Source organism: Colius striatus, chromosome 3 (assembly GCF_028858725.1).
Source record: "Colius striatus isolate bColStr4 chromosome 3, bColStr4.1.hap1, whole genome shotgun sequence".
NCBI classification, from domain to species: domain Eukaryota; kingdom Metazoa; phylum Chordata; class Aves; order Coliiformes; family Coliidae; genus Colius; species Colius striatus.
In genome coordinates, this window is record NC_084761.1 from 55114505 (window position 1) to 55134670 (window position 20166).

At 37.8% G+C, this 20166-nt stretch overlaps 1 protein-coding gene across 4 annotated transcripts in view; it reads left to right on the top strand.

Annotated features, from left to right (window-relative positions):
• RAPGEF2 (Rap guanine nucleotide exchange factor 2) overlaps positions 1-20166 on the top strand; it is a 184465-nt gene that overhangs the window by 57236 nt on the left and 107063 nt on the right. For 3 of the 4 annotated variants that reach the window (XM_061991977.1, XM_061991975.1, XM_061991978.1), the window contains exon 3: positions 2730-2786. The exons of the other annotated variant lie outside the window; for it this stretch is intronic. In XM_061991977.1, the coding sequence (XP_061847961.1) occupies positions 2730-2786 (57 nt within the window). The remainder of the gene's footprint in view (positions 1-2729; positions 2787-20166) is intronic. 4 annotated transcript variants of the gene reach the window in all.

Consider the following 20166-nt stretch of genomic DNA (forward strand, 5'->3'; position numbering starts at 1 on the left):
AGGAGTAAATGCTTTATATGCAGAGTACAAGTTCCAGTCCTGAATGAAACTTCGTACATAGTCCAAATAATTTATGTAATACATTAATCATGAGAGAGAGTCTGTTATTCAACTTCTGTTTTAGCTTATACTTGCTTTCTTGTGGAAGTTTTGGACAAATTATGAACTCCATATGCAAATTACACTTGGTATAAAATTACTAATACCTGAAGATACTGAAAGAATTTTGATTTCATTAATGCCAATTTAAGTTCTGATTTCTGGTCTCTTCCTTCACAGTCCAAATTCCTAAGCCAATATTCTGTACTTTGAAGAAGGTAAAAGGCGAGGTTTTCTTAAAAGTGCCCAAGACACATTTTACAATGTGAATGTTGCTTTCAAAGGAGTCTCTGTAATCACTTCTGCTTTGTAAAGAGGCTATGATCACAGTCAGTTGAAGTAGTTTGTGTTAGGCTGTTGTATGTAAGACTTTCAGCACACTAAGTTTTGCATAGCTGGGGTTGGTTGACTTGTTTACAAAGATGAAAGTGTGCACTTATGGTTGCATGGTATGTTGCTATGCGCTTCTTGGCTTCCTGTGCGGAATGAGGTTCTTGTTGAGGAATGTGTGGAACTCGCTTTCCCAGCACAGTGGATTCCTAGAAGAGAGCTTCTGTTTACAGTACCATACATGGAAAAGGCTGGATTCCTGGCAGATGTGGGACAGAAAGCTTTTATAGTATCCTTTAGGATACAACATTTCTCGTGGCAGTGAGATGCTACAGAAACCCCTGAGATACATTAAAATCTAGCATATTAAAGATAGCCTCTAGTAGTGAATAACTTACATTATGTCTTGTTGATGATCTCATCTTAAATTTATTACATTTGTTTGGGAAGCAGACAAAGATCATATATGAGCAAAAATTAGACACTGGTATTGACCAGAAGAAATTTAATTTTACAAATATTTGAGGAAGCAATGTAGTTTGTACTACTTTGTCACTGTAAATTCTAACTGTTCCAGTCTAACACAAGAATTTAAACACTTGATTACTTCTGTAAGAGTCATTTTTCTCCCTTATTACTATGCTAATAACAGAGCCAAAATGCTGTAAAGCTCAAAACAGTGCCAGTGGTGAACTTGTGTGATTTTTACCAAGAATGTACTCCCTTCTTTACCAGTTTGGAAGGGAACAAAACTTGCTTGTTTGAAGTGATTGTTTCCTATAACTCCCACTCTTCAGTGGCCCATTGCCCAACATAGTTTCAGGCTAGTAGGGCAGAGACTATCCTTGAGCAGTAATTTAATTCTTAAATCTGACTGCTAACAATAACTTTTCTTCTGATGTCTTCTTGCTAGCAACTGCATGTCTGCTCTCTCCCCTTCCTCCTCCAAGAAGAAGGTAAGAGAGAGAAGATGAAGACACAGGAGGCAGTAGCAGACAGTAGCTCTTTGGCATCTGTAAAGGATTTTGGCAAGAACAATTTTATGCAAAATACCTGCTTCTGCAGGGGAGTTGAACTAGATAGATGATCTCTATAGGTCCCTTCCAACCCCTATCATTCTATGATTCTATGAAAATCGTGAAAGAGATTGAGTGCTAAGGTACCTTTTGTAGCAGCTTATTAAGTACTGAAATGAATGATTTAGGAAATGATAGGAAGCTTTTTAAGTGTCTCATCAAACCCAGAACAACTTTTTCAGGCTTCACAACAACTGTTTTGAGACTTTTTGCCTGAGCAAGTATTCTTGAGCACTTTTGTCCACTTACACTATCATTGCAAGCAGGTCATTGGTGTGCTGAGGTTCTGATGACTGATCCTGCAAGGAATGAGAATTTCTTTTCCAAACTTAAATGCAGTTTCTCATTTGAATGTTCACATGAGTGCCTCAGGCAGATTTCGATTTGACTCTCAAATAGCCAGTTGTAGTCTGCTTCAGAGCTACAGAAAGTCAAAGGGAGGCAGCGAGGTTTATTTTCTTCCCACTCCTCAGTAATTTACAGGGTCCATTTCCTTAAGACAGTAGACAGAAATTATGTATTCATTTTTTACACCAAGTTAACATTGCATTTCTTAATACATGGTACGTTCTGTTATAGTTGCTCTCAATTATGCCACATTTGTCAGGCAATACAGTGACCGTGAAAACGCTCAAATCCTGCTCTCTAGACAGGATTTTCTTGCAGGACCTTTTTTCCACTTACAGCCCTTCGGGATTTCAGTGTTAAAATCTCTTGGTAATTATTAAGTTGCTGAATTTTAGCAAAGTGAGATATACCATGCAACATAATTTCTTATCTATTGGGCCTGACATGAAAAAGGGAGCAATTTTTATATCGGCATATCTCTGATTAGTGTTGCATATGATAAATTTCCGTCAGTTTCTAAAATTATGAATTGTTTCCTTATAAAGGCACTTCTATCGGATCACTTTAAAAAATGAGATCAGTATCATTTTTCCTGTTTCTATAGATTTTTTTATTTTTTCCTTTTTTCCCTTTTTTAATGAGAGCAATTACATGTAGTGTCCTAAATAAAATCTGATCTCAGAGAAACTAACAACTTTAATGCTTACATTTAACACTTTGTTCTCTTTAAAGCTATGCTAATTTTTTAATTTAAGTGATGGGTAGTTTCTGCAAACGCTGGAATCAAAGTTAGAAAGTTATTCAGCGTTTCCAAAAGTGAAGTCTTTGTGACACTGATAGTTGTAGCTAAAAATAACTTCTTTCCTTATCTTTCAGGCTGATGTGCGAAACCGTTAGATATGAAAGACATGAAGCAAATGAAGTTCTGTACTAGTAAGTACTTCTGCTTCCTTTCATATGATGTTCAAAGAATTTACTCATTTTTCAAGTGTGTTAAGGACAATGTTTAATGCCAAGTCCCTTACCCAACACACAGTCTGTGAACATGAATGAGACACTTTCTTTTCATTATCAAAAAGGAGAAATTTGCTGGTTCCAGGGAGAGAGTTAACAGTGACTCTTACTTGATGATGTTGGGGTATATGAATTTTTTTAACCAGTGAGATTATATAAAAAATAGGGGATGTAGAATATCTTCCCATTAAAGTTGTCATTTAGTCTCACTTCAGTTTTGTCGAAATAGTAGTAACCAGCTTTCATGCCAGAGGTGCCGAATCGATATATCTAACATGGCTTATAATTAGCAGGGATGTGATCTAATGTCAGTTCAGATTTACAGTAGAGATAGAAATCCAATTGCTTCATTTATGCAAGTGATTTATTGAAACAAAAGGTTGATCAGCTTTTCTCTTACTGACCCTAAACCAGATACTAAGTGAAGATTTTTTTCTCAATTTATAGTATTATTTAAACATTTAAGCATACTAAGAATGCACATACAATCCTTCTTTTATATAGGTATAATTTTTTCCTGTGTTGACTGTGAGGAGGAAGATGTGATTGAAAAACTTTGAATGCTTAGCTTTAACTACTGAGCAAATTTAAATTAATGTCTGATGAAACCAGAAATCAGTTATGTGTGGGAAATGCACAGGGTCAAAGTCTATAGGTGGACAGATAATTTTAATCAGATCGATATAATCTTTATTCATTCTACAGGCTAATTTGCTAGTGATCATTGCATTGGTGGTTTGCTCTTTTCTAGGCAACTGGTTTATGTCTGTTTATATGTACTAGAGTTTTTTTTCAGCCTTGTCTTGACTCATTCCAACTGTTGGTTCAAGTTTGAGTTGTTATGTGCTGAACGAGGCTGCTGGTTATGTATATACTCAAGGCAAGGAAAAGTTACCAGGAATATCGTGCCTGGGATAATACAATGCACAAACAGGAAAATGTGAAATCTAGGTTAACTTGAAGTGCTTTTTGTAATTCTTTTGCAGTGATTTCCTTTGTCACTCCTTTCATGTGACTTCATCTTCCATTTGGTTATTTGCCTGTCATTCCTATTTACTTGCCTCTTGAAAATCTTTTTTACCCATGATTTATTCAGTAGATTTAATGGACAGTTTGGCAGTTTCTAGGTATAAATGCTGATTCTAAATGTGCTTGCTTTAGCTTTCACATGTCTACTGTTTAATGTGTTAAACCTGAAAGTTAACACTGAATATTTTTTTTTAAATTTAAAAAAAAAAAAAAAGGTATTTTGAAGCCAGAAATATATGTTCTATTACTCTGAGTTGTAGGTCTACATTTTATTTTAACATACAGTTTGAGATCTACCTCTGAAGAAAATCCCATGGAACCTGCAGGCTAATTTCAGTATTCTGTTTTTAGGATAATGAACTTGGAGGAATCCTTTTTTTTTTTTTTTTGTTCCACAAGTTCAGCATACGTATTGAGGATGTATTCTTCTGAAAAACAGAAGTCCAATTTTATAATGTACACACTTGGAAAAATTTTTTAATTACTACAGGAGATATCTAAGATGTAGCCAGGTTAGAATCAATCCATTCAGTTATGAGCTACAGGAAATGAGCTTGGAGCATACAGGCTGGTCATTTTTTTTTTTTTTATTGAACATACCTGAATTTGTCACTTGAAGCTCTTACTTTGATCATGAGGACTAAATTTTGAACTCTAAGTTAAAACTTCTTTTTTTTCTCCCAGAGATAGTATGACTTGCATTGAAAACTACAATTGAGTGCTAATCTTCTGTGTTGATTAGAAAAATCTATTAAAATAGCTGCAACTGTTGGAGCTGTTAATTGACCTGTGTGTGTGTGACCTCCCTGAGGCGTAACTTAATGTCTTAAATATCCCTAAATGCAAACATGAAATCTAACATTTTATTTATTTATTTATTTTATTTGATCAAAACTCTTAAATTGTGAGAATTTGGTCTGTTTCTGCTTTGTCAGTTGTACTTATAAAAAGATAAATTTCTATTTCATGAATACAATGCTGAAAGTAATTATCTACATGCAGTACAAACACAGTAATTTTTAAGCCTTCCATTTAAAATAAAAAATAATTTTTATAGTATCTCTATAGATTTTTTTTTAATGACTGAAGGGATAAAATGGAGCATGTAGTTTAAAATTGGCTTATCTCATCTACATTTACTTTACTATCAGCGGGTGTACATGGTAGTGACAAATTCTGAAACCCTACGGCCATCTCATTGTTTAAATGGAAACTGGGTTATTAAAAGTGGCAGTTCAGCTTGAGTTATTCTCCATTTGCCAGTCATCCTACTACTTTCATTTGATGTGGGAAGTTAATGATAAATAGGCTTGAAACCTACAAGGCAAAATTTTAGAATTGAAGTTTACCTGACACACATACCTACTTTTTCTTTTTCACCTGCTAGCTTTATTCAAACCTACTTAAAGATCCCATTGAAAAAAGTATTTAGCCTAGTTACTTGATAGATATTTTATTGGTAGTTCAAAGAAAAGAAAGTGCTTTTTTTATATCTGCATCATAGTCATTCTTGATGTTTCCAACAGTAGGTTTCTAATTAACATTTTTGTTGGAAACCAAAGTTTTAGCAGATTTGTAAAGGATGCGTATACATCTTGACAGTTGAACAAAATTTTTGAGATGAGGATTTAAATGTTTGCCATGATGGCATAGAGGAATCTTTGGCAAGAAGTGTTTTGCATATAAGCAAATGAATATGTTGCTTATAAAAGAAGCACCTCTTTTTTCCCCTTATTGGTCATACAGTAGCTGTATGTGTTTCAGCCATGCTGTTTGATATTTCTGTCTGTATATGTTAGAGGTGTTTGGCTTACTCTTCTACTAAGGAAATCTTTTAAGCTTGCCTTATTTTCTTTTCTGAAGATAGTGGAGAAAATATTTGAAGTTTCAATGACTTACTGTCCAAAGTAACTCAATAGTAAAAATCTCATGTGTTTCTGAATGGCCATGCTGTAGGACAACATGTTTTTGTGGTCACATTGTCTTTAGTTTCTGAGCAATTAAATCTAGAACTAAGTTAGATGCTGCTTATAATGTTCTTTTTTTAAAATACAAAGGAAACTCCAACACAGGTCTTCGTTAGATAAAGCATGTTTTAATTTTTGTTAGACAACCTTCCAATGAAAGCCTAATAGCATATTTGCTCCTACCTCCCACATATCCTTATTGAAAAGATTGCAAGATGTACAATTTGAGTTTAAGCTCTTAATAGTAACAAAGTTTTCAGTCAGTAGCACTTCAGTAGTACATTACTGGTTTTGATTGCATTGATTCTTAGAAAAAGATAAGTGTTTAAAGAAGAGTAGCTATCTCTTGGACATCTTGAACTGAACTTTAGTGTAAATATCTATGACTGGAAAAAGCTCTTGTCCAATATCAATGTGTTTGTGTGCTTTTTATGTCATTGAGTTGTGCAGCCTTCTGCACTTCAATGAAATTCACTGTTTTCAGAGAACTGTGTTGTGGGAAAAAAGGCAGAAGGCCTATGTGTAAGCTGGAGATTGGAAAGAAAAAATGTCATGTGTAAAACTAAGATATTACTACAGAGAACGTCCACAGCTAAAATGAAAAATAGCCATTTCTTTATTTCCTAAATTACTGTGGTAGGCAGGTGGTACAATAAATAGCCATATTGGTACAATTATGTCTGGTCATGCCTTTTTCCTTATTCCCTGCTTGTCATGCAATCTAGGGGTGGGGCAGGGAGAAAAAAGAATGAGAAGCTAAGAAGACTATAAAAAGAATAGAGACACATAATTTGAATTGTTCTTTTTGGGTATTTCCATATTGAGAAGTAAATTCTCAGGTGTGTTATCTATCTGTAGTATCACCAGCTAGATTTTCTGAGATACATCAACATGACAAATCACAAGATCCAAACCCATTTGTTTTGGGCTATCCATGGAGCCTTCTCCAGAGCTGTCTTGACCCAGCACTCAAAGACTGAAATAAATGAAATCGGGAAAGGAAATAGAGGAATGTGCTTTTTGGTTGCTACTCAGTTATGATTTTCTCAGATGAAAATGTTAGTGTATTTCATGAGGTGGAGCAGCACATCTGAAAGATGCTGAAGGTCCTTGGCTTTTTGTAGCTTTCACAGAATCACAACATGGTAGGAGTTGGAAAGGACCTCTATAGATCATCTAGTCCAATCCCCTGTTAAAGCAGGTCCACCTAGATCAGGTTGCACAGGAATGCATCCAGATGGTTTTTGAAAACTTCCAGAGAAGGAGATTCCACAGCCTCTCTGGGAAGCCTGTGCCAGTGCTCCATCACCCTTACAGTAAATTTTTTCCTCATGTTTAAGTGCAACTTTGAGACGGTGTTAGAGGATAGCCTGAAGGCAATGGGGAGATAGACTCTGGGCAGTGACTGGCAGGGGTCTTGGAAGAGCTTCCTCAGGAGGATGCCTTTCCCAGGGAGGAATTATGCACTCATCTGACCAGGTGTCATGCATTACACAAAATTCAAGTATGGATTTTTAATGTAGCTGTGAAGTATCTGGATGTGTCTTAGCTAAATGGCTAAGCTCTAGTTTTATTCGCAGCTGTAGGTCTATGTAAGTAATGTGCAGCGGTACTGTGCAAGGACGGGTAAGAAATTGATCTATGAGTATTCTTTAAGAGCAGGAATCTAAGAGTCAAACTGTACATCCTACAAAGGTGACATTTAGCAAATTCATGCTAAATGAATTTAGCTAAATTCTTTCGCAGTAGGTAATTGCCCTCAAGACCTTCAGGAGGATGGAAGCAGTGCGTACAAACCAACAAAAAGTGATGCCAAAGTTGCCCTCTGTTTCTGCATAGCCTGACTTAGTTGTGCAATGAAGTGTGACAAAAATAAGCTACAAGCTGCTTCTTTAGCTATTAGTGCATGAGTTTTAAAGAGAACAGCTCTGCAGAGACTATGTCAATGAAATTTGTCTTCTGACACATTTGTGTTATGAACGAGTGTTGTTATGTTTGTGTTAAAGAAGTTTTGTGATGGTTGTATGATAAAAAAAATTGTGTAGCTATATATATAATCTATGGTTACATATGTTCATATATTACAGATATCAAATTCAACCCCTAAAACACTACAGAAAGGAATATGTAGAGGAGTGTATGAGGTTCAAGCAGATGTTTCTGCTAGTGATATTCCAAGTTATCAGTAAAAATTGTTCTCTTATGTTCTTTTAATACTTTTAACTAGAATTTTTGGGTTTTGGACAGGATGCATGTGTTTATGGAGGCTTGTGTCACATCTCTGCATTTACTATTCTTGTTTATTGGATAGTTTTGACTTCAGAGGACTTCTGTGAAAGATTTCTTCCTTGATCTTGTAGAAATGTGAGAGACTTAAGAAACAGTTCAAAGTGCTCTGAATATACACTAAACTTGGAATATGTCTGTTTGAAGCATCTCTCTGAGACACTATCTGAATTTTTGGGTAGACCTCTGCAGGCAATATATATTAATTTTGTTTGTGTATACATAGGTTTCTATGAAGTCAAAGAGCAGTATGTTGAATAATGCAAGAACTACTGCAGCAGGACTGGTCATTTCCCTTTTTCTCTTCCCCCCCACCTTTCTTTTTTTTATCTTCCCCCCCCCCCCCCCCTTTTTTTTCTTTTTAACCTTTCCTTCTCCTCTTTCACTCCCCCCACCTTTTTTTTTTGTTTGTTTGTCAGACAGTTGCCAAAATAGCATTGGGATACTGCCAAGTCTGCACTGCAGTAAATCAGAAACCTGAATTTATGTTGTGTTGTGAATACATTTTCGGTGGGGAATTTCATAAGGTAATGTGTATCATTAAAACAAATACATTCGAGGACTGGGCAGTTTGGCTTTGTATAAGTAGATACTGAATCAAGGCATCAAGTCAATGATCAAATTTACTGTCTATTGGCTTTGCATAGCTAGTTCCAAATTATTGTGTTATTGCTAGACCTGATTTTGGGATGTGTTTGAATGAAGACTATGGGTTTTTTGAGAGTGTTTTAATTTCCACCTTCCTTAGTGTAAATATTTCACTAAAACCTATCATATTGATGTTGTTATTTTGAGAATAAAAGTTTCGATTTTGGAGAAATACGAACAAGACCTAAGATTTAATAGAACAATGATCTCTCTTGATTAATCTTAGCATATTTTGGATTCAAGATATGAAGGAAAAGATGGTTATCGGGGCAGTCAACATGGATTCACCAAGGGCAAATTCTATTTGACCAACCTGATAGCCTTCTACAAGTGCATAACTGACTGGCTAGATGAGGGTAGAGCAGCAGATGTCATCCGTCTTGACTACAGCAAGGCTTTTGACAGTGTCTTCCATAACATCCTCATCAGAAAGCTCAGACAGTGTGGCTTGGATGAGTGGATGGTAAGGTGGATCGAGAACTGGTTGTGCTGCCATTCAGAGGTGCCACCAAGACGATCAGGGGACTGGAGCATCTTCCTTATGAGGAAAGGCTCCTGAGAACTGGGGCTGTTCAGTATAGATAAGAGGAGACTGAGGGAGGATCTCATTAATATTTACAAGTATCTAAATGGTGGATGTCAGAAGGTTGGCACATCCATTTTTTGCTTTTATATAGTATCTAGCAACAGGACAAGAGGTAATGGGATGAAGCTGGAACACAAAAAATTCCTTTCAAACATAAGAAAAAACTACTCCACTGTGAGGGTGATGGAGCCCTGGTGCAGGCTACCCAGGGAGGATGTGGAGTCTCCTTCCTTGGAGGTCTTCAAAACCTACCTTGATGCGTTCTTGTGTGACCTGATCTAGGTGAACCTGCTTCTGCAGGAGGATTGGACTAGATGATTTCTAAAGACCTCTTCCAACCCCTACCATTCTATGATTTGATGAAGATTTTTTTATTTTACTATTTTGTCATTGTTTTCCTGGTGATTTAGGAAGCGATAACATTTTCATTCTGAATTTCTCTTCTGATATTAAGAGATAATTCACTGTACAAGTTTAATACCAATACTTCATTAGCAAGAGGTCATTTAGCTTGCATATGTGTATTTGCATAATGTATTTATTGATTGCCTGTTTAATCAGCTTTCTTAGGCTGATACCTGTTACCGACACTCTGCAATAATCTGATTTGATTGAATTTTCTGTTTTATTTTACTGTTTTTATTTCAGGAGTGGAAAAGAACAGAAATAAATAAGGAAAAAAATACTTTTGATTATTTATTTTAATGAATACTGAGGAATTACTTCCTGTGGTTCCTTCCTTATTTTCCATTCTGACTACCAGGAAACAAGCCACCAGTTTTCATCTTGTGTCCATTAATAGGATATAATCACCAACTTCAATTGAAAGATGCACTTTAGATGCCAGTTTAGGGAAAACTGGAAGTTCTAAATTGTGATTTATCAGTTTTATTAGTGGTTACTTTTTAGTTTTTTTCTTATATTTAGAATGAAGATTAGGATTAAAAATCAATGCAACTTCAATATGTTAATATAAAAAAAGTTGTTTTGAAATTGTGTATGGCTGATGCACTACTTAATTGCTTTTTCTTCTGTGTTTGGGTTATACTACTTGATGTCAACAGGACATCTGAAATGCTCTGGCAGATGTCAGATAACTGTTTAACTAGGTTACTAAGGAAGGTTATAGGCAGTGCTGACAAAGCGAGGAATCGATTTTCTGATTATTCTGAGTGTTACAATGATACAGTTCTAGTGGGCAGGATCTTCAGGCAATGAGATGTCCACCTGAGATAATTGTTAAAGACACATTTGACATCCCAAAACACTTCAGGGCTAATTTGAAATTATGGCAATGGTTATTCAATTAAAACAATAAACTGCCTATAGCTTTTGGAATACTGAGGGTATCCAAAATGAGCAAAGAGAAACAGACAGATTAATCAGATGAAACAATATCCTATGGAACATACGCTTGCAGAGCAATGTTCTTTCTAATTTCTTCTTATGTAGTGTTTAAGTGCTTGAAAGAGGTCCCAGTGCTGACATGTCAAATGTTCATTTGTTTCTTTTCCTATTAAGTGGAGATCTGGGAGCATGAACAATGTCTGTTCTGAGTTACTTGATGTTTATTTTCTGAAATTTATTCAAGTTTCAACATTGAGCATGATTCCATAAAAATGTAATCTATTGGTTATGTCTTGGTTGGTTAGTAATATAAGTTCTATCATAACAGATACAAATGTAGCATGTAGGAATGGTACTATATCCAGTTTAAGCGTAAGTCTTGAATGAATCCTTTAGTGGCTGGATTTTTTTTATTTATGGAAATTCTAACTATCACAACCAAAAAATTTTTTCTTGCCCATTTCATGACCTTTTTTATGAAGTAGCTTGGAAAATATCTCTGAATTGTAAAGTAATTCTGATGTTTGACTTCTTCCAGCATCTGATGTTACTAGACTATTCAGTTTATTCTCGGAGGGAGAATGACACCCCTGTTGTTTAGATCTCAAGATACGTACATCTCCTGTAAAAGGAATATTAAGCAGTAATTTTGTGGAAGACACTTTCATGCTTGTTTTTATGGGGATCTGCACCCTGCTTAGCCTTTTCCAAGTGCTATCTAAAGGAGTTGTCTGAGAAACCAATGACCAGAAGGTAGTCAGAGGTGAATTTTGCGCTGAAGTCATGTCTTACCTGATAGAATTAAAGCATTTTTTTGACAGCAGTCATCACAAAGACCTGTGAATTCTTGGCACTGTACGTACTTAAAACATTCCTTATCTTGAACCAAATTTGCACAAATAAGCATGTGCTGAATATGATTAATTATTCCAGAGATTGGAATAATCTATCTAGAATGGATTTTAATACTATTTCTAAAGAAGTTTTAAAGGAAAGTGATGCCTCAAGACTTGTCAGGATAGAGAAAGACACTAGAAATTGTGGATGTACTTGTGTTTTATTTGGTTTCTAAGCAGATTGACTTAAATCTTTATTGTAGCTGAATATTTTTGAAGATTTTTAATCATCATATAAGATCAAGAAATCTGGCAGCTAAAACTGGAACATGTGTGCTACTGCAGACAGATGCCTTACAGAATCTCCAGTACACATGGAGGCCACATATTGAAACAAGTTATTTTTTGTGCATAATTTCTTTAATATGCTGTTAATATTGGTTCAGATTTATAGTTAGAGACCTGGTGTACAAGTGCTGCAGTTGCTTGAAATCAATTATAAATAGAAAATTAAAATGTGATTTTAAGTATTGTATGTTGGGAAACTGGGAATAAGCAGCTGCCCCTTCCTGTGGAATAAGTAGTTTTCAGCATGAAGAGTTTGATACAGCACTGAAAACGTTGAAGAAGCCTCCAAATGTCTTGGACCTTCACATTCTGGAGATTTTTAAACACTTTTTGATATTTGAACTTTGAGTACCTCTGAAGTCACAAAATCAATCATATGCTAAAAAAAGTGAAGATTTAAGTCTGAAACTTATCAGTGGTGGCAGCCTAGTGATGTCATCATAAGCTATTCAATGATAATGTAACTGAAGATTCCAAACAGAACAGTTAGAGTACAGCTATGAAATGACCTTGCAAAGTTCTCTCCTCAGTTCTTTTTTTGTTTTGTTTTCGAAGCTGAGAAATGTTCAGAATGGCTGCAGGTTGTAGTTATGTAATGGAACTGCATCAAGGAAGTTGGGGAAGGAAACATGATGGGAAAGCATTGCAATCCGGTCTCTGGATTTCCATTTCTAGCTCCTGAATTCCAGTAAATCAAACTGTCTTATGTTCTGGGAAATTAAATACACATTTTTCAGGAAATTACCTGCTCTCAAAAGTGCTATAATACAAGAGGAAAGATTTAAAGTAGCGTTATTTAAATTCCAACTTAAGCACAGTCTAAGTCTGTGAATTAGGAACTACTTTGGTATTGACTTTCAATTTTGCACCACTTCAAGGTTGCTGCTAGAACCTGAGTATTCTGAAAACTTTTCCAGTAAGCATCTCCGTTGTAGGAGCTGTAAGAGAAGAACATTAAATCTTGGTGCACCAGTCCCTTTGTAATTGTCATCACAGAATACAACTCCTATCTTCTGTTAAAGATGTTTTGCTCCTCTTCTTCATCCTCTTTAAGATTTAGGCTCTCTCCTCGGCACGTGAGTGCATACAGGCATTAGTCTAATCCTAGTGCTGACTCAAATTACAGTTGTGCAGCCAGTATCTTGACATTTGTTGTGTGAAGGATGGATAGAAGTTTGTGTCACCAAGGCTTCACTTGAGCTTTTTGCTGTCATTCATATAGCTAGGACAGAATGACCACATAGATTGATTTTGTTCATCTGACTACTTCTTAATGTGTGACTTCTGAATTGACTTAGTTCTGATTCTCTGCAGGATAAATTGCCTGTGTTATCTTACCTTCTTGGTAATAAATCTTGTTTTCTGCAGCTTTGGAAAATGGACAGCTGTGCAGCATTTGATAAGCAACATAACCTTAACAGTTCTGGGTTTTATCCAGATGAACATCCAGAACAGTATGTGAACTGGAAAAAACCAAAAACTAAACAACCTCGCAAAAGCACAAAGAAACCCCAACTGATTTTCTGTATTTAAAGTAATGTATTTCATTACTTAAGGCCAACAGACAAAGTAATTTCTTGCCTGCAAAGAAGATCCATGAATGTCTGCTTGGAAATGTAGAAGTGCCAATAAATCCTGATTTCAAATATTTTCAATCTTGCTGTGCGTGCAGCCTTGCGAGACTGGAGGGAGGGTGGGAAGAGGAACTCAAAGCTAGGTCAAAGTGCTGTTTGCCTGGGTTGAGTGGGCTTTCAGCCTGATGTGGGTTGTTCACTTCTAGTCTCCTAGTGTCTGACAGATGCTGCTTCAATGGTGGTGATGCTGATGATGGACAACAGTGGCACTCGTACAAAGGTAGCAGTTGGAAAGATCTTACCAAAGCAAATATTTCTTTTCTATATCATCTTGACTGACAGGTGCTACCAAACCCTCCCCTCAAATGTCCCTAGTCCAGAAAAATCCCCAACCAGTCTCCCTCTAAGGGTGCCTTTTGGAAGGAAGTCATAAGCATCTATCCTGCTTCAGATAATCCTGGAATCTGCAAACCTAGATTCAAAGTAATGTGTTCTGTCCACAAAAGGAACCCTTTTAAGAACAATTTCCTGTCATCTCTTTGACAGAAGATGTATCTTTAGGAGGACAAATAGTTTCTAGGTAATTCTATGGGCTGACAGCGATAGGCAGTATTCTAGCAGTGAGAGAACTCCCCAATCAGGCTTAGATTTATTCTCTGGAATTTGATTTTGATGTTTAAAAACAAAGTGTAGAATGTGATTGTAAGGAAAACTTTTCAAATGTGAGTGTTCTGTGTTGGGTAAAATGGTGTTTGCTTGAGTCTTCATGTGGCTTGAAAGACATGCTTTTGTAGTTCAGTGTAGGTTTCTTCAATGGTTCTTTCTGGCATTCATTATAGGCACAAAAGTCCAGAAGGGTACAAAAGCATTGTAGTTGAACAAATGTCAAGTATAGTACAGAAAACACAGACTTGATTGAAAGCCACCTGATGTTTGAATAAGATTGTGGAAAGTCCAGGATTCTTAAAGTGAAAGAATTGTATGTGTATTTTGTAAAAGCACTGTCTAGCAAAAGCTGTCTGCCAGCTGGCTTTGAGGCTTAATTCTAAACAACTCGAAGTGTAGCAAGTGCTGAGAAATGCAGGAGTTAAATATCTTTTCATATGAAAAGAATAGATCAATATTTAATTTGCCTATGTGTTTTGTGTTATGAAGAAATGTATTTGTTATATGTGTGTGGTTTTTTTCAGATGTTTTGTTCAAGACTGTATTAATACATTAGTAGTTGTAAAGAGATGAAAATCCATCAACATTCTTTGCTCTTGAAGACTGTCATGGAAATAACAATGAAATGGCTAGCAATTAAAAGAAAACACGGTGTATTTTGGGAAAAATACCTTAAATACAGATACGTTCTATAATAACCTTCCATTATTGTGACTCAAGAATATTGGAGGTGGTTTGTTTTTTTTTTTTTTTAAATTTTGGATAATGAAGGAGTTCATAGAATCTCAGAATGGTAGGGATTGAAAGGGATCTGTAAAGATCATCTAGTCCAACCCACCTACTCAAGCAGGTTGACCTAGATCAGGTCACTCAGGTGTGTGTTCAGGCGGGTTTTGAAAACCTCCAGAGAAGGAAACTCCACACTCTCCCTGGGCAGCTTGTGCCAGGGCTCCCTCACCTTGACAGTAAAGAAGTTTATCCTTGTGTTTAAGTGGCCTTTGTCCATTACCCCTAGTCCTATCACTGGACATGACACAAAAGTGTTCCCCCCATCTTCTTGTCATACACCTTTCAAATACTTGTAAGCATTGACGAGTTCCCCCCTCAATCTCCTCCAGCCTGAGCAGTCCCAGATCCTGTAGCCTTTCCTTTTAGGAAGATGCTTCAGTCTCCTGATCATCTTGGTGGCCCTGTACAGAAGTTTTCTGTCCTTGTTGAGCTGGCTAGCCCAAAATTGGACACAGTACTCCAGATCAGAGTAGTGTAGAGTAGAGGGGGAGGAGAACCTCACTTGACTTGTTGGATACACTCTTCTTAATACATTCCAAGGTGCCATTGGCCTTCTTGGCCACAAGGGCACATTGCTGCCTCATGTTTCGTTTATCAGGCTATCAGGTTGATCAAGCAGGATTTCCCCTTGTGAGTCCCCCTGATAACCATCTTTTCCTTCATGTATTTTGAGATGCCATCCAGGATGACTTGTTCCATCACCTTTCCAGGGATGGAGATGAGACTGACCAGCCTGTAGTTTCCCAGCTCTTTTTTCTTGCCTTTTTTTAAGACTGGAGTGACATTGGCCTTCTTCCAGTCCTCAGGCACCTTGCCAGTCCTCTGTGATTGCTTGAAAATTAAGGAGAGCGGCTTAACAATCAGCCAGTTTCCTCAGCATTCATGAGTGCATCCTGTCAAGTCCCATAGATTTGTGCGTGTCCAACTTGCCCAACAGGTCTCATCCTTATCCACCAAGGGAGAGTCTTCTGTTCTCCACACTATCTCACTATCCTCCAGGGACTGGGCTTTCTGAGACGTGGCCTTGGAAGAGAGGACTTGGGGCATTCAGTAGTTCAGCCTTCTCTGCATCCTCTGTCACCAAGGCATCCTCTGTGTTCCTCAGTGGGCTCACATTCTCTCTAATCTTCCTTTTGCTGTTGCTTGAAAAAGCCCTTCTTGTTTTCCTTCACTTCCTTTTCCAGATCTGATTCCAAAAGGGCTTTGGCCTTCCTGGTTTTGTCCCTACATACTCTGATGATGTTCCTATACTCTTCCCAAGCAATCAGGCCATTTTTTACCTTATCCCAAGGAGACTCTCTAAAGACCCTACTTCATTATTTCCCAATTAAAATCAACACTGATATCTGTTTACCAGTATAAGATAAATTTCTTTCTGGAGAACTCGCTCCTCAGACTCCTGCATATTCTCCCTTATGTAGTGCACCATGTATTGTGAGCTTTGTGCCTTGGCACTAACAGCTGTACAGAAATCATTTATCCAGGCCTTTTTCTTTCATCAGTAACATATCCCATGCAGTTTCAGTTGTTCCTTAGTTTTAAAAATAATTGTCATGTAGAATGAGCTAAATTGATTTTAGATAGGAAAAAAAGTTAAAGTATCACACTACATCCTTCAAATAAATTAATTTAGAAACCTATAATAATTTTGGTTTGAGAGGACCTTGTCCAACTACTAATCCAACACTGCCACATCCACCACTCAACCATGTCCCCGAGTGCCACGTCTACATGGCTTTTAAATATCTCCAGGGATGGTGAGTCCACCACTACTCTGGGCAGCCTGTTTTAGTACTTTACAGCCCTTTTGGTTAAAAATATTTTCATAATATTCAATCCAAATCTCCCCTGGTGCAACTTGAGGCTGTTTCCTCTTGTCCTGTCACTTGTTACTGTGATGGTTTAACTCTGGCCTGGGTGCCAGGTGCCCATCAACTTGTTCTATCACTCCCCCTTCTAAACTGGACAGGGAAGAAAGAAATACAAGAAAAGGCTGACAGGTCAAGATAAGGACAGGGACATCACTCAGCAATTGTCATCACAGGCAAAATAGAGAAATCTTGGAGAGAATGTTTGGTTTATTAATGAACAATCAAAATAAAGTAGCAAAAGGAGAAATAAAAACTGAATCTTTAAACGCTGCCCCCCACCCTTTGCTTCTTCCTAGACCTCTTCCCGCCTAGCGGTGCCGGGGATGGGGAGTGAGGGTTACAGTCAATTCATTACAGTTGGACTTTGCCACTGCTTATTCTCAGATGGAGGCCTTCTCACACTTCCCACTGCTACAGGGTAGGGTCTCTCCCATGGGAGGTAGTCCTCCATGAACTTGTCCTGTGTGGGTCTTTCCCACAGGGTGCAGTTCCTCACTGCCCCAACTTGTTGCATCCATGGTGAAACAGTCCTTAGGAACAGAATGCTCTATCATGGTTCCCCCATGGAGTCAGAAGTCCTGACAGCAAACTTGGTTGGCTAGAAGTGGAAGCTTCTAGCAGCTTTTTGTTTAAAGAAGGTAGCCCTCTACTACCAAAACCTGACCACACAAAACCACTAAAGTTACCTGGGAAAAAACCCAAACACCCACCTTGCTACAACCTCTCTTCAGTTCACTTACTGTCAGTGACTGGTACTTGTGAAATCAAGTGGCTGCCATTCTCTTTGGAGGTAGAAGATGTCTAGTAACTCTTTTATACTTGGTCAAATTGCCATTTTTTTTCTGGAAAGGAAAAAAAAAACCTACAGAACTTAACATGTGATAATATAAGGCACAGTAATCCACATGGAAAAATTATTGTTGATATCCTAGTAGGGTTACTTCCCAGCAATTTGGGAAATCAGTCTATTTCTGATACTTTAAACTGTGTCAATTAGTGCAGATTATTGTGTTCAGAATGGCGTTTAGTTAAAAACAGAAACAGCAGACCTGACAGGCTTGCAGTTTAGCAGCATTGCTGTTTGCATGCCTGTCAACTTAGGAACTTAGGACTTATAAAGATATGAGACTTAACTTGGATGCATGCTTTTGAGAATGGTATTTTAATTTGAAGTGGTAGATGTCTTGAATTTATTAGTTTTAACCTATTCTTCTTGTTGATTTTTCCAGACAAACAAGTTTGAGTGCAGTATAGGTCCATGTGTGAAGCAGGCACGTGAAGCACACTTCAGAAAAGGCACCTTAGAATCAAAGAATCATTTCAATTGGAAGAGTTTTAAGATCATTGAGTCTAGCCTTTGTTCTAGCCTTATAAAACACTAGACTGTTTCCGTAACTGCCCCTTAAACAGCGACAGTGATTCGACCACCTCCCTGAGGAGCCCGTTCCAGTGCCTGAAAACCCTTTTAGTAAAGAAATTCCTTCTCGTATCCAGCCTGAACCTCCCCTGGTGCAACTTGAGGCCGTTTCCTCTTGTTTTATTTCTCGTTACTAAAGAGAACAGACTGACCCCCACCTTGCTACAACTTCCTTTCAGATAGTTGTAGAGTGAGAAGATCTCCCCTTAGCCTTCTTTTCTCCAAGGCTAAACAGCCGCAGATCTCTCAGCTGTTCCTCGTACAAGGAACTTGGCCTTGAAACTCATGGCATTGGCCTTGGCCCAGTGATCCAGGCTATCTCGATCTCTCTCTCTAAAGCTTCCCTACCCTCAAGCAAAGTGAGACTTCAATCCAGCTTCTTGTCATCTTCAAACTTACTAAGGGTGCACTCTATCCCCTTGTCCAGATCATTAATAAAGATGTTAAATAGGAGTGGCCCCAGTACTGAGCCCTGGGGGACAGCACTCATGACTGGCTGCCAACTGGATTTGATTCCATTGACCACAACTATTTGGACCCAACCATCTAACCAGTTTTTCACCCAGGAAAGTGTATGCCCGTCCAAGCCAAGAACAGACAATTTGTCTAAGAGAACACTGTGGGAAACTGTCAAATGTTTTACTGAAGTTGAGGTAGACAACCTCGACTTTCCTTCCATCCACAGTCTTTCCTTCATCCAACAAGTGGGTCACCTTGTCATAGAAGGAGATCAGGTTTGTTAAACAGGACCTGTCCTTCATAAAGCCATGCTGACTAGGCCTGAGGACCTGATTGTCCTGTATGTGCTGCATAATAGAACTTGGGATGATCTTCTCCATCAGCTTCCTGGGCACTGAAGCTAAACTGACAGGCCGTTAATTTCCCAGATCATCTTTCCATCCCTTCTTATATATGGATGTTTTGTTGGCTGACTTCTACTCATCTGATAAATGATGGACAGTGACTTGGTGAGCACCCTTGCCAGTTCCCTCAGCACTTTAGGATGTACCCCATCCGGCCCCATAAAATAGTGCATATCAGTGTGGAGCAGTAGGCCACTCACCATCTCCTCCTGAATTGTAGGGAGGATTTTTTGCTCCTCACCCTTGTTTCTTGGCTTGGGGGGCTGACTTTCCCCTGTTGAAATGCTCCTATTACCAAAGACTGAGGCAAAGAAGGCATTAAGCACCTCATCCTTATCCTCATCTTTTATTACCAGATTTCCTTCTGGATCTAGTAGGGGATAGAGGCTCTCCCTGGTTTTTCTTTTACTGTTAATGTATTTATAGAAACTTTTCTTATTACCTTTAACCTCGAAAGCCACTTTGACTTCTAGCTAGGCTTTTGACCTTCTAATTAACTCCTTACATAACCCTAACAGTGTTCTTGTACTCATTGTGATGGGTCTGTCCCTTCTTCCAGAGGTCATAAAGTTTCTTCTTTTCCCCTGATTTTAAGCCAAATCTCCCTATTCAGCCAGACTGATCTTCTTTGCCTCCATCTTCTCTTATGGCATGAGGGGAGGGCCTGTTCCTGGGCCTTTAAGATTTCCTTCTTAAAAAGTGAACTTGGTGCACTTCAACTATGTAAACCAAAAGGGTTTGTTGTTTTAGCTGGGCCACCATGTTATTGTTTCATTTGTTATTGTCTATCAGTATAAAGGAGTATTTCCTGTAGTCTTACTTTAGAAAATATGATGTCTAGTGAGTGTGGCTCATTAGTGTGGGTTTACTGGTCAGGTTGTAGGCTGGTAAAAAAGAAATATAGGGCAAATTATCTCAGTCAGTTCATGTGTTCTTTGTTATAGATCGTGTCCTCAATTTTCTCTGTTAATTCTTCATGTTTCTGATGTTTGTCCTTGCTGTCATGGTTCTGTTGCGTAGTGAAAAATTGAAACGGAGCGCACTTTTATATTGGATTGTTTGTTGTTTTGCT